Source organism: Coturnix japonica, chromosome 1, assembly GCF_001577835.2.
Source record: "Coturnix japonica isolate 7356 chromosome 1, Coturnix japonica 2.1, whole genome shotgun sequence".
Lineage (NCBI taxonomy): Eukaryota > Metazoa > Chordata > Aves > Galliformes > Phasianidae > Coturnix > Coturnix japonica.
In genome coordinates, this window is record NC_029516.1 from 175,201,245 (window position 1) to 175,213,257 (window position 12,013).

At 44.4% G+C, this 12,013-nt stretch overlaps 1 protein-coding gene across 1 annotated transcript in view; it reads right to left on the bottom strand.

Moving 5' to 3' along the window:
- Nucleotides 1-12,013, bottom strand: part of LOC107308627 (C2 domain containing 3 centriole elongation regulator) — a 36,302-nt gene that overhangs the window by 6,114 nt on the left and 18,175 nt on the right. Inside the window, 10 exon segments of the mRNA XM_015852634.2 lie at nucleotides 2,045-2,365; nucleotides 2,962-3,582; nucleotides 3,979-4,068; nucleotides 4,358-4,626; nucleotides 5,850-5,967; nucleotides 7,072-7,244; nucleotides 8,899-9,079; nucleotides 10,200-10,383; nucleotides 10,572-10,815; nucleotides 11,754-11,905. Of these exon segments, the coding sequence (XP_015708120.2) occupies nucleotides 2,045-2,365; nucleotides 2,962-3,582; nucleotides 3,979-4,068; nucleotides 4,358-4,626; nucleotides 5,850-5,967; nucleotides 7,072-7,244; nucleotides 8,899-9,079; nucleotides 10,200-10,383; nucleotides 10,572-10,815; nucleotides 11,754-11,905 (2,353 nt within the window).

The window sequence follows — 12,013 nt, forward strand, 5'->3', positions numbered from 1 at the left end:
AGTCAGCTCTGTGAAAGGGCAGATAACAGCAGGACAAGGGGAAATGGTTTGGAGTTGAAGGACGGCAGATTGAGGTTGGATGTCAGGGGGACGTTGTTTACAGAGAGTGGTGAGGTGCTGGAACAGCTGCCCAGAGAGGCTGTGGATGCCCCATCCATCCCTGGAGGTGTTCAAGGCCAGCTTGGATGGGGCCCTGGGCAGCCTGGGCTGGTATCAATGTGGAGGTTGGTGGCCCTGCCTGTTGTGTGGGGTTGGAGCTTCATGATCCTCGAGGTCCCTTCCAACACAAACCTTTCTATAAGTCTGCTATTATTTGCTGTAGCTTACAGTTACCATTTGTGCCCTTAATGAATTATTTACTTGAGAACAAGTGATTTTTTTATTTACTATAAACAATGATCTGAGTTGAAACGTGCCCTACAAATCTGTCCTCAGTTGGGCAAGACTACAGAGATGGCAGATCTAACACAGATGTGGGTGACATGAGGACAGCTCAGAGAAATAAGCAAGATCTGCCCAGACACTCCTGGCCTCCTGTGTGTAAAAGCAGACCAAAGCATCAATCTTCATAGTCAAAGTGACTATGGTCCTTCCTAACATTATGAAGTTTAAAATGCTTCTTTCTTTTGTGTTTTCTGGAAGGTGAAAAAACAAAAAGCCAAAACAACCCAAGGAATAGTCAGGACTGGAAATGTTTTCAGCCTTTCTATCTGCAATACAGTAATGAATGTTTTTATCACAAAGAATGCAAATTCTTGTTAGAAACCAGCTTTCACACAGGCACCGTTTCAGCCTGTTGTCTCTCAGTTTGTTCCCTCTAAAAATACCCAGAAAAGATTATTTGTTTGAAGATGGAAATGGTCCAATAGCACACACCATCACAAGACACCTCCTTATCTCTCCAAAAGCTTTGAAGCAGCAAATAATGTTGCATCAGGTTTCCAAAGACGATGAATTCCAATGATGGAGAAATAAATGGTTTAAAAACCCCCCACCTGGGGGGCTCAGGATGTATCTGAATGACTTGCACTTAAATCATAGCTTCTGTTTGACGTTTGTGTTGTGTCATGCCACAAAGTGCTGAGCGCTCTTTTCTGGGGCATCACCCAGACTAGGAAATGGGTGATTTTAACAGACACATCCAGTGAACTCACCTTGTGTCAGTCCCTCATTCACACTCTTATTTGGTAACAGTATCTTTATTTGTAAGGGCCCAAAGGAGAACTGATCACTCCAAGTGCTGAGCAGACACAAAGCGATCAATCACGCAGCACTAAAGGTGCCCGGGGCAAAGAGTGGAGCACTTGAAGTGCTTTCAAAGATTCAACTCATCACAAGCGAAGATTCATTACAGACTTCACCTCGAGAAGGCTCCAAAAACTGCTAACTCACAGTGTCACATTCCTGCACATCAAGAGCCAACCATCACCTGCTAGGAAGGATAATCTTAATATGCTTTGAATAAACTTGAGTGAAGGTCAATTCTTTGGTGACCCTCAGCACAGGGATTAGTCACCTAACTGTAATTCCCACTCTACAGAGTGGAAAATAGAGAGTCAAGCCTTGGAGAGTGCAGCCTGCTCTGCCCTTACACTGCCCTTCCTCACTGCTGTGCCTGGCAGCCTGCAGATAGCACAAGTAAGCCAGCTTTACAAATTGATTACACGCTAAAAATGCAAATTCGAAGGAGTCTTTGAGATATGAGTACCTCGGGGTTATGTTATTCAGATAAAGCTTAACTTCAGAATTCAGCTGTCATCTGGAACTGCGAACTTTATTTACATTTAGGCTGTTATTAATAGAGAAAGGATGAATAGCTGAAATTCCTGCTCCTCCTCTACTTACACTGTGATGCCACGGTCTCAGGGCTACAACACTGCAAGCAAGGTTCAAAACCCATTGCATTCATTCGCTGTGTTGGAATAAGTCTGAGAAAAAGATGTTGTTTTTCTGTTTGTAAATTGCTCCTCACAGGAGCTGGTATGAGCAGACCCCGGGAAACAAACAAAACAAACACACAGGAAAACAAGAATTGGGGTTTTACCTTTTAAACTGAGATGCATCGCTCTTTCCACAAGGATGCTGACAGCAATGGTGCTTTCCAGAAACACCACGTCATCTTCCTGTGGTTTCCCATTGGTGATTTCTGAGCTTCTGACATCCAGGTTCTGATCCTGATTTTCAGAGAGCTGCTGGCTCGGGTCAGGCGCTTTCTCTGTGCTTTCATCTTCACTGTTGCTGTGCTCCTCCATCATACAGTGAGGTGTGAGGGTCGGGGTAGAAGAAGTAGAGGAAAGGGCAATGTGAACACGTACAGCAGCCCCTGTGAGGTCTGCAGCGTTGCATCTGAACAACGGGTACACCCCTGTAAAAGAATTCACTATCAGCTAAAGAAAAACAGCAGCACACAACCTAGAATGACCTTGGGATATGCTGGTCCAGCTCATTACTGTAAGATCTCGCATCAGATCAGCAGACTGAATTTGGACTTTCAGTGTTAATTCTATCCAAGGTATCACTCACTCAGTGACCTGTCCACAAATCTGCCTGTATGCTGGTGGCTGAGCTAACACCACAGCGAGGATAGAAGCCTCAGTAACCGAACAGAGCAGGAGTGTCCATCATTTTCTCTTGCTCAGTCCTGGAGATACATTAATCTCACACTATTACTGTGCCCAATATGCCATTCTGAAGAAACATTCCTCATTAATCCAGCTGGGCTGATTAATTGCTTTCCCTGTTATTGATCGCTGCTGGCAATTTTGCACTCATTTAAAGTTCTTAGGTTTTGAATTCAGAGAAGCAAGGATCTCAACCTTGTTTATCTTCAAAGAAAGGAGCTGAGTGTGCATCGCATAAAGTACAAAACAAAGCTGTACATTTTTTTGCTTAATTACAGAATTAAACAACCAAGCATCAATAAAGAGAACAGAAACATGACAACGTCCTTTCTAGACTTACCACCAACACTCAGTGTTCTCCTTGATCTCCCTGCTAATGCTCTGAGGTCAACGTATGCAGATCCAATGAGACGATCTGTATCAAGCGGCCTTTCCACACCATTTTCTTTGCCATATGCCCACCACACCTGGATTTCTAATTTCTCCTCCCTGAAGAACCAAATCAGCCCTCGGCTCTTCCTGAGAGTCACCTTGTGGCCTTTCTTAAAGTTCACTGTAACATTCTTGTTGTCTTCACACAATTTTGGCCTCTTAAGCAAAGTCCACGTGGCTTCCTGATCATACAGCTTATACCTGAGGTAGCAGCAAGTGCTTTTACTCATGTGCATCTCGCCTGCAAGCAGCACACAGTGTAATGGCAGCCACACTCTTGGGGTTGAAATGGTCACAACCACTGGACTGTCATGAGGCTCCCATTCATCGCTCTCATCCATGCTGTCTTCAAGGCTTTCCTCACCGTTCCATCCCAAAAGGTGAGCAGCCTCCAAGACACGCTCTCTGTCATTGTGATCAGCAAACGTAACAGAAAGTTCCAGTCCTCCCACAACAGTTTGCATGATGTTTGTGCGGTGTGAAGGCGTTACATCTTCAGAGAGGGTAACTGGGTACCAGCCCGTAATACCTTCAGCAGAAAATATTGTAATTAGACTTATTCTACCCCCTGAAAATTGTCAGCAAAGAACGTTCTGCTGCCTGGTGGTGAGCCAAGAACCAGCACTCATAGAATGATAGAATGACCTGGATGGAAAAGACCCACAATGTTCATCCAGTTCCAACCCCCTGCTGTGTGCAGGGTCACCAACCAGCAGCCCAGGCTGCCCAGAGCCACATCCAGCCTGGCCTTGAATGCCTGCAGGGATGGGGCATCCACAGCCTCCTTGGGCAACCTGTGCCAGTGCGTCACCACCCTCTGGGTGAAAAAGTGTTTATTACTCGAAGTGTTTTATTTCCTGTGAAAGTTTGGAATTTATTTTTAACCAGAAAAAAAACAAGTAATAGCATAACACTGCTGCATTACCTGATTGTCTTCTCAGCAGGTCCCTGGTTGGAATTGTAACTGTCCCAAGAAGATAATCTCTTGAGGTTCGAGCTGCCAGTGCATCGGTGGCTAGAAAACAAATAATGTTGCATATACACCAAGCTGCAATACAAGATATAGGCATAAGCACCTCTCCTATGAAGAAGGGTTAGGGAGCTGGGCTTGTTTAGCTTGGAAAAGAGAAGGCTGCAGGGAGACCTTGTGGCCTTCCAATACTTGAAGGGAGCGTATAAACAGGAGGGGGAATGGCTGTTTGTGAGGGTGGGCAGTGATAGGACAAGGTGGAATGGTTTTAAAGCGAGACAGGGGAGGTTTAGGTTGGATCTGAGGAGGGAGTTTTTCACCCTCGCCTCCTTACCCGACTTGACGCTCTGATGGTAGACAGAGAAGGTGATGCTGGCAGACTGCAGGAGCTCCCCCAGACAAGAGGCTTCTCCGCTGCTTTTCTGAATGATGAGATTACAAGGGATCTCCACATGGTGCTCAAACTCTGGGCAGAAGCTGCGAGCCACAGCTCGTGTGATGTGCCTCTCTGTCTCAGGTAGGAAGGAGAGGTGCACAGAAACGTAAGCATTAACTCCAACACCTGCATAGTACTGGACCGAAGGGTTCTTTTCTGCCACAGCTCTTCATTCAACATGTAAAAGAAAACAATAAAGGAAATGAATATAAAGAACAAGAAATACAGCAACCAGTGCAACTAAAACAGATGTTTCACATCTTTGTAGCAAAAAGATGGGACAAAACAGTGAATGTTTTAAGTCAAAACTGATGTGGGCTCTGCCTGAGGATTATTTTCATCACTTACACATCAGAACACAGTAGGAAGATGTGAAATGGTGACCTTAACGATTACAAGGTCCAACACCTCGTTGCTGTGCTCTTATTGCCAGGATCTGAGACCAAAGTCACTGAGAAAGTACAGAGCTCCCTTAAAAATATCCTATACCATAGGAAAAGCTGTAAGATAACTTTTCTGCGAACCTACTGCAGAAGGAAAGTAATGGCCAAGCCAAATTATTTTTACCCACTAGACTTGCCAAGTAAAAGGTAGTGAAATTAGCAGATAGAGTTATCTATGAGTAAAACAGACACAGGTAGCAATTCAGGTCACATACTTAAAGAATGAAAAATCTGACGTCATTTGGATTTCTTCAGTTTTCCAAGCACTACATGGGAGTGATATTCATTGTATGGAGTCTACTTGAATGAACATGAGAGCAGCTCAGTAGGCAGCATGCTGAAACAACAGCAATCATCTCTCTTCCAATATGCAGTTCTCAGGATGTATATTCAGGTTATACCATGCACTAACAGCAGCAGCATTCGGTTGAAAAGAGACGAGTCATTTTAATTTATCCACGTTTCCACACTGAAATTCATGAAAACAAACCTCAGCTAGCTTTCAAGTAGCATAAGACTAAGATCCAGTGCCCACAGGGGTACCAATTTACACCAGCCTTCAGTGTAGGAAAGTGTGGAAGGAGATAATACTGAAAAGAAAGGTGAAGGAGTCAACAGCTACGGCTACAGCTCTGTTAGTTGTAAGAACATGTGTGATGTCTGCCAATGCACTGCAAGTCTGAACTACTTCATTCCCTGTCCTTACTGTCTCGAACCTTCTATAGAACAAATACTATTATGCTGTACTGCAGTTTCAGGGACAAGAAATAACCACAGGTCTTCTTTACAAAAGTATTTTCACTTTGGATCAGAACACAGTGTGAATCTCGGTTGCTGCAGATGGAAAGTTGCCAGCTACAGTTTGTTTCTGATCTGATATTTCAGCCTGCTGCTTCTTTGTAAGGCTAATTTAAGAGACAAATCTTGCTTGCAGAATGAGGCTTTACCTGGCTGCTGCTTGCAAACCTGCTGCTCTGTGTATTTGTACAGAAAGAGAAGCAGTTTGAGCAGTTCTTCCTGCTGTTATCACAGAACGCTGGTATCTCACGCTCACATCAAGCAAGCCTGTATTAAATGAAAGAAAGAATGCAAAGAATTGGTCAGCTTTTTAAACAGCTGCATCCAATATGACCAACACTTAGCTTTAAATATTAATGCAAAATTTATTCTATTAATGAAATAAAATAGAAAAAAAAAGCATAAAGAAAAAGCAAGAGATGCCTGGCAGGGAATTAAAGCTTGTCCAGACTGACTGTGCCAGGTGCTCTGCCTCAGATAGAAATTCAGGCCTGATGCAGAAGGCACAGAAGGGAAGGTTAAGGAGTGCATCCTGCAACCTGACCTCCTGGCAATGTGGTCAGGTGGTCTTAATGGCCCCTTCTCAGGGTCAGATTTATGACGCAGTGAAAGTAGGACAGCCTGTTTAACTCAGCCGTGCCCTCGTGTGTGCATTTGTTGTAATAGGTTTTAAATCTACTATTGCAGTACTTCAACTCATCTCTTTTATAGCACTGCAGTGACAAAATCTTCAATGAGATTTTCTGCTGCTGCATGTGGTTAATCTATAACAAAATAACTGAAGCATACTGAACTTCTTCCCCAGCCTTCTTATGGTCACTTTTTCCAAGGAGCTGACTCTTGATTCTACAGTTCATGCTAAGCCTCTATGATGGAGAGAGGCCATACAGATTTCCTTAGTGAAGATACCCAGAGAGGTGATGGATATGGAGGCAGCCAAGGTCAGGGTATGGGCTCTGAGCACTAATGGAGATGTGGACACCCCAGTTCATTGCAGGGAGTGAGACAGATGGCCTTTAAGGGTCCCTTCCAACTCCAACCATTCTGTGATATCACATATCACGCACAGCCCTTCTTTAGACTTCCCATTTGCTACCTTCACCTGGGCAGCCTAAATACAGACCCTAAGTTATTTGACAGCTAAGCAGTTCCATACACAGGGAGGGCTTTTTAAAACTTCTCAAGAGTTTGAGGTTGCTCGTGTTTCTCATTCCTTCTTCACTAGGTATGGTGACAGGGAAAGCTGGGAGGAAAAACACTCACAGTCCGTATCAGTTGACTACAGAAACACATAATTTTAATTCACCTTGGCAGTGAATGCACAGACATCCACCTTGATACGTGAAATGAAAAATCACAAGCCTTCCTTACCTGAAGAACGCAGGTGAAATTCTTCTGAGGAATCAGTCCTGGGGACCAATGGAAGATTAAAAGTCTGTATTCCTATTTCTTCACGATGCTGCATGGTTATCATGGCACACAGCCGTGACAAAGGCAAGGTCCCTTTGGCAACCATCTGGTCTCTGACATTTGGGTAATAATACCTGGGAAGACACGAGGAAGCACTGCCAGTCACATCATTTGGGTGATGACAAAACCATCATCATTTTTCTCAAGAATACATTCAAGTCAATTTAACCTGCACATCTTTAGACCACAGCTGTCACTCTCCTGAGTAGATAACACTACCTATGTACATTTGCAGTAGTCATACTAAGGCAGCTAGCAAAAAGCTATTAAAAATTGACATCCCGAAGGAAAATAAGAGAAGGATCTGGCACCAAATACTCTCCATTATTAATTTCTGTTAATAAATAAAGACGCTACTTAATAACTGCTTACAAGGGTGGATAGAGATAGGACAAGGAGGGATGGCTTTAAAGTGAGACAGGGGAGGTTTAGGATGGATCTGAGGAGGAAGTTTTACACCCAGAGGGTGGTGACGCACTGGAACAGGTTGCCCAAGGAGGCTGTGGATGCCCCATCCCTGCAGGCATTCAAGGCCAGGCTGGATGTGGCTCTGGGCAGCCTGGGCTGCTGGTTGGTGACCCTGCACACAGCAGGGGGTTGGAACTGGATGAGCACTGTGGGCCTTTGCAACCCAGGCCATTCTATGATGCCATGATTCTACTTGCAGACAGATCTGTGGTACCAGTTTCTGACTCTAGACAGACTCTAACTGTGCCGCACTGCTTCACTTAAAGCCAGTTCTGGCATCACATCCAATGAACAACAAATAGATCAGGAGAAAGGCATCTACTTTGCTGTAGCAGTGACTGAGTAATGTGGGAGCTGTACAGAGCTGCATTTTCATTTGCATTTTGGGACAGATCCTGAACATGAATCATTTGCTCAAGTCCTGGGTAGAGCACAGCCTGACTTGTAGTCCCAACAGGTTGGATATGAAGCAAAATCTCTTCTCTGAGAGTGGTCATGCACCAGCATGGGCTGCCCAGGGAGGTGGTGGAGTCACCATCCCTGGAGGTGTTTAAGAACTGTGGAGATGTGGCACTTGGGAATAGGTTGACAGTTGGAATGGATGATCTGAGTGGCTTTCTCCAACCTTTCCAACATTTTGCAGAATCACATCTGTTGGCTTCTGCTAATATTATCAAGCACAGCCAACATGGGTTTGCCAAGAAAAAGTCCTGCCTGAGCAATACAATCTTCTATGGTAAGGCCACCTGCTTGGCGGGTGAAGGGATGGCAGTGGATTTAATCTTTCTGGATTCTACTGTCCCTCATGGCATCTTTCTGGACAAGCTGTCCAGCTGAGAGGTAAATAGGTTTATGCTATGCCAGGTGACAAGCATTTTACAGTATAGTCTCTTGAAGCCATTGACTAAAGACCAAAACAATGAAATTATGCTAGCTATTAAAATTCAGATGTTCTGAGCATTTAAGTCTGTTTTTAGATCTCTTTGCTGGTAATAATGTGTAATAAAGCCAAGTAGCTTGTCCTGTGTTCTTCAGGTGTATTTGCTAACCAAGTTGTAAGAAAAGAGTAATCAGCATTTTTGGGAGGAAAAGGTCCAAATGTCTTAAGCAACATGAAATGCACGTCCTCATCACCAAATGCTGATAAGCTCACTCATTTTTCACTTCCTACTTAATAACCATCCCACAGCTAGAAATTCTTCAGTATCAGATGTGTCTCTGTGTTCTGACATCTAATAAGAATATGATGTTAATCTGTACCTGCACCAGACTTCAAACTGGATTCCTCCTCCAACTGCTCCTGGTGCCACAAATGAACTGACCAGAAGCCTCTGAACGGGAACATCAGCTGGAACCAATAGTGAATGATGATGCTCATCATTAAAGACAGGATCAGGAACACATAAAGTGGTTGCTGTGCGAAAAGGCTTCAACTTGATGCCTACAAGTCAAACAGAGTTGGTTGAATAGCCACTGCTGAATTCAAATCCAAGCACAGAAGTTGAAAATGTCAACACACTAAGCTTTAAACATCTGAACTGGTTCTGAACAAGTTAACCTGGAATCAGAAGCACTGGAAGACGTATGGAGGAAAGCAGTGCTGGGTTGAAAGAAATACAGTGTGCAGTGCCACACCTGTGCTAAAATACCAGGCCAAAATAAGAGCAAAGCTGCTGGGTTCATATGGCACTATGGGAACTCCCAAACTTTGGCTGGTGGAAGCTCAGAAAGCCTATGTGCAGACCACACCATTTTCTATACAAACACTCCTGCACTTCAGCTGCCTGTATTAGCAGGTTTCAGCCTTGTCCTCTCTGCAGTCTTTCAGGAGACAGAACCAGCAGAAAATAAGTCAAAACTTCCTGGGCAAAGGAAATTCACTACTGAATTTCACTTCACAAATCCTTCATAAGCAGCTCACGCATTCCCACAAGCCACAGGCTGAAAACTATTTGTGCCTGGAAGCTGAAATAGTCCACAGCTCTTGCTATGGGACAACATTACTGTCATTTCTTCAGAAGAAACAGGTATTAGTGACTCAAAGTACAAGAAGACAAGATTAAGTCCTTTTCTACATTTGAAACAGTTCAAATACTCCTTCCTTCTGCTGATGATTTAAAACAAGTGGTCTCTCAAAAGGCTTGTGCATGGAAAGCCTTTGGTGAAGTTAACCATGTAATCTTAGTTTTTTATAGAACCGCAGTATGATAGAATGACCTGGGTGGAAAAGACCCACAATGTTCATCCAGTTCCAACACCCTGCTACATGCAGGGTCACCAACCAGCTACCCAGAGCCACGACCAGCCTGGCCTTGAATGAATGTTTGCACGATCAGCCTGTGAACTATTCTGTGCTCTTTAATAGAAATGCACTGCGTGAATAGACTCAGGAAGTGGAATCTTTTTTGCTGCACACTTTGCCATCTGCCTCAGCTGAAGCAGGCTTTTAAGTTACTGACCTAGGCCAAGGACTGGAAGGTCCTTTTCATATGCTGACCTCTGAGGAAATATTTAGCTTAGAGCACTGCTCTAAACAAGGAGGCATGACAAAACAAACCTACCATCCGTGTGCCGTTCAACACCTGGCAACGCACCAGATCCAGACTCTTGCACTGGGAAATAGTACTGAACGTAGCAGTCAGCCTCCCCCCACACTGTGGACTGTAGGGGTGTGAGTCCTTTCACACTCTCCACATGAATCTCAAAGACATGCTCCATCAGTTCTTCCCCTTCTCTCTCCAACTGCTAACAAACCAGAAGAAAATGCACATGAAAAGGCAATCTGTAAAGGAAACAGCATGCAACAAGACTGGTAACATGAGCTTCTAATGAACCCAAAATTGAGGGGGCTCAGAACCACTGTTAATAAACATAGAGGTAAAATTCTCTCCATCTGTCCCTAACAGCAAGAATTGGAATTTAGTGAGCAGTACCGTTGTCAGCTTTGTAGGAGGGGCGTCCAGGAAGTGAGCAGGGCGTGGGGTGATGGGAGGATCCATTCCTTCTTCATTCTTCAGCCTTTGCAATGCCACAATCTGATCAGCGGAGCCCATTGCCAGAATGACCCTCAGGCTTCCACTTTTACTGCCCGTAAAGACGTCTATCACAGGCATGTAGCTGTCCACAGCAACCACTGGATAGTGAGCCTGAAGCAGCAGGTGGGAAATCTTTGGATCTCTAGAGCAGATGAAAAGAAAAAACAAAAAAGCCCTATCACGAGAATGAGCCATATGAATACATGGGAATATAGAGGGAATGATTTTAAAGGGAGACAGGGGAGGTTCAGGTTGGATCTGAGGAGGAAGTTTTTCCCCCATAGGGTGGTGACGCACTGGAGCAGGTTGCCCAAGGAGGCTGTGGATGCCCCATCCCTGCAGGCATTCAAGGCCAGGCTGGATGTGGCTCTGGGCAGCCTGGGCTGCTGGTGGTGACCCTGCACACAGCAGGGGGTTGGAATGGATGAGCACTGTGGGCCTTTGCAACCCAGGCCATTCTATCATTCTTTGATATGATTCTATGAATACAAACCATATCACATGCATCTCATTTCAGATGGAACATTCAATACAGTTAGAAACCAATTTATCTCCCCATTCCTCCACAATCTGGCTCAATCACATTAGTCTTTGTAAAGCCCAGCTCAGAGTTCTGCTGACTGGAAATGGCTGTTTTCAGCAATAAGAAAGTACAGCTCTAAAATAAAATGAAGTGCCCTTGTACTGTGCAAACTGACAGCATCCCTAGCAATGGGATCTACGCAGAGTTAAATTAAGAACAAAATCACTCAGTCAGTGATTGGAAAACCACCAGCAGAACCGCTTCAGTCTCTCTCAGTTTTACTCTTACACAGTTACATGGGATGGTTCCTGGATCCAAGCATAACACAGCACGGTGTTTATTTCTCTGTCTACTTGTATTTCTGTACCAGGGCACTGTGACTGACTCCAATATCACTCAGTGGAAAGAAATGCCAGATGAAGCTTGAGCAGGACAAAAATGCCCATTGCTATTAACTATTATTAAGAACTCTTCCACAACACATCAGATAACATCTTTCTCTGAGTATCAACTACAACTTCTCCCAACCTAAGAAAATGTGGAGCAAAGACACTTACTTGAATGAGATGTAAAACTGATGCAGAGGCAGTTTCACCAACCCCAGCAGCCTGTCATTGCCAGGGTTTCCCATCTTGTGCCACGCTTCAATAACCATGATGTTGTTCTTCAGTCGCTCCAAGTGTTTGGATGTCAGGGAAAAAGGCATCACCTGGAGAGTTTCAAACAGAATCAGGACACAGAACACACTGGAAGCCATTTGCTAAGCACTGAGCATTCTACTGACACTACATTATTGCACAGTGTACACAACTGTGTT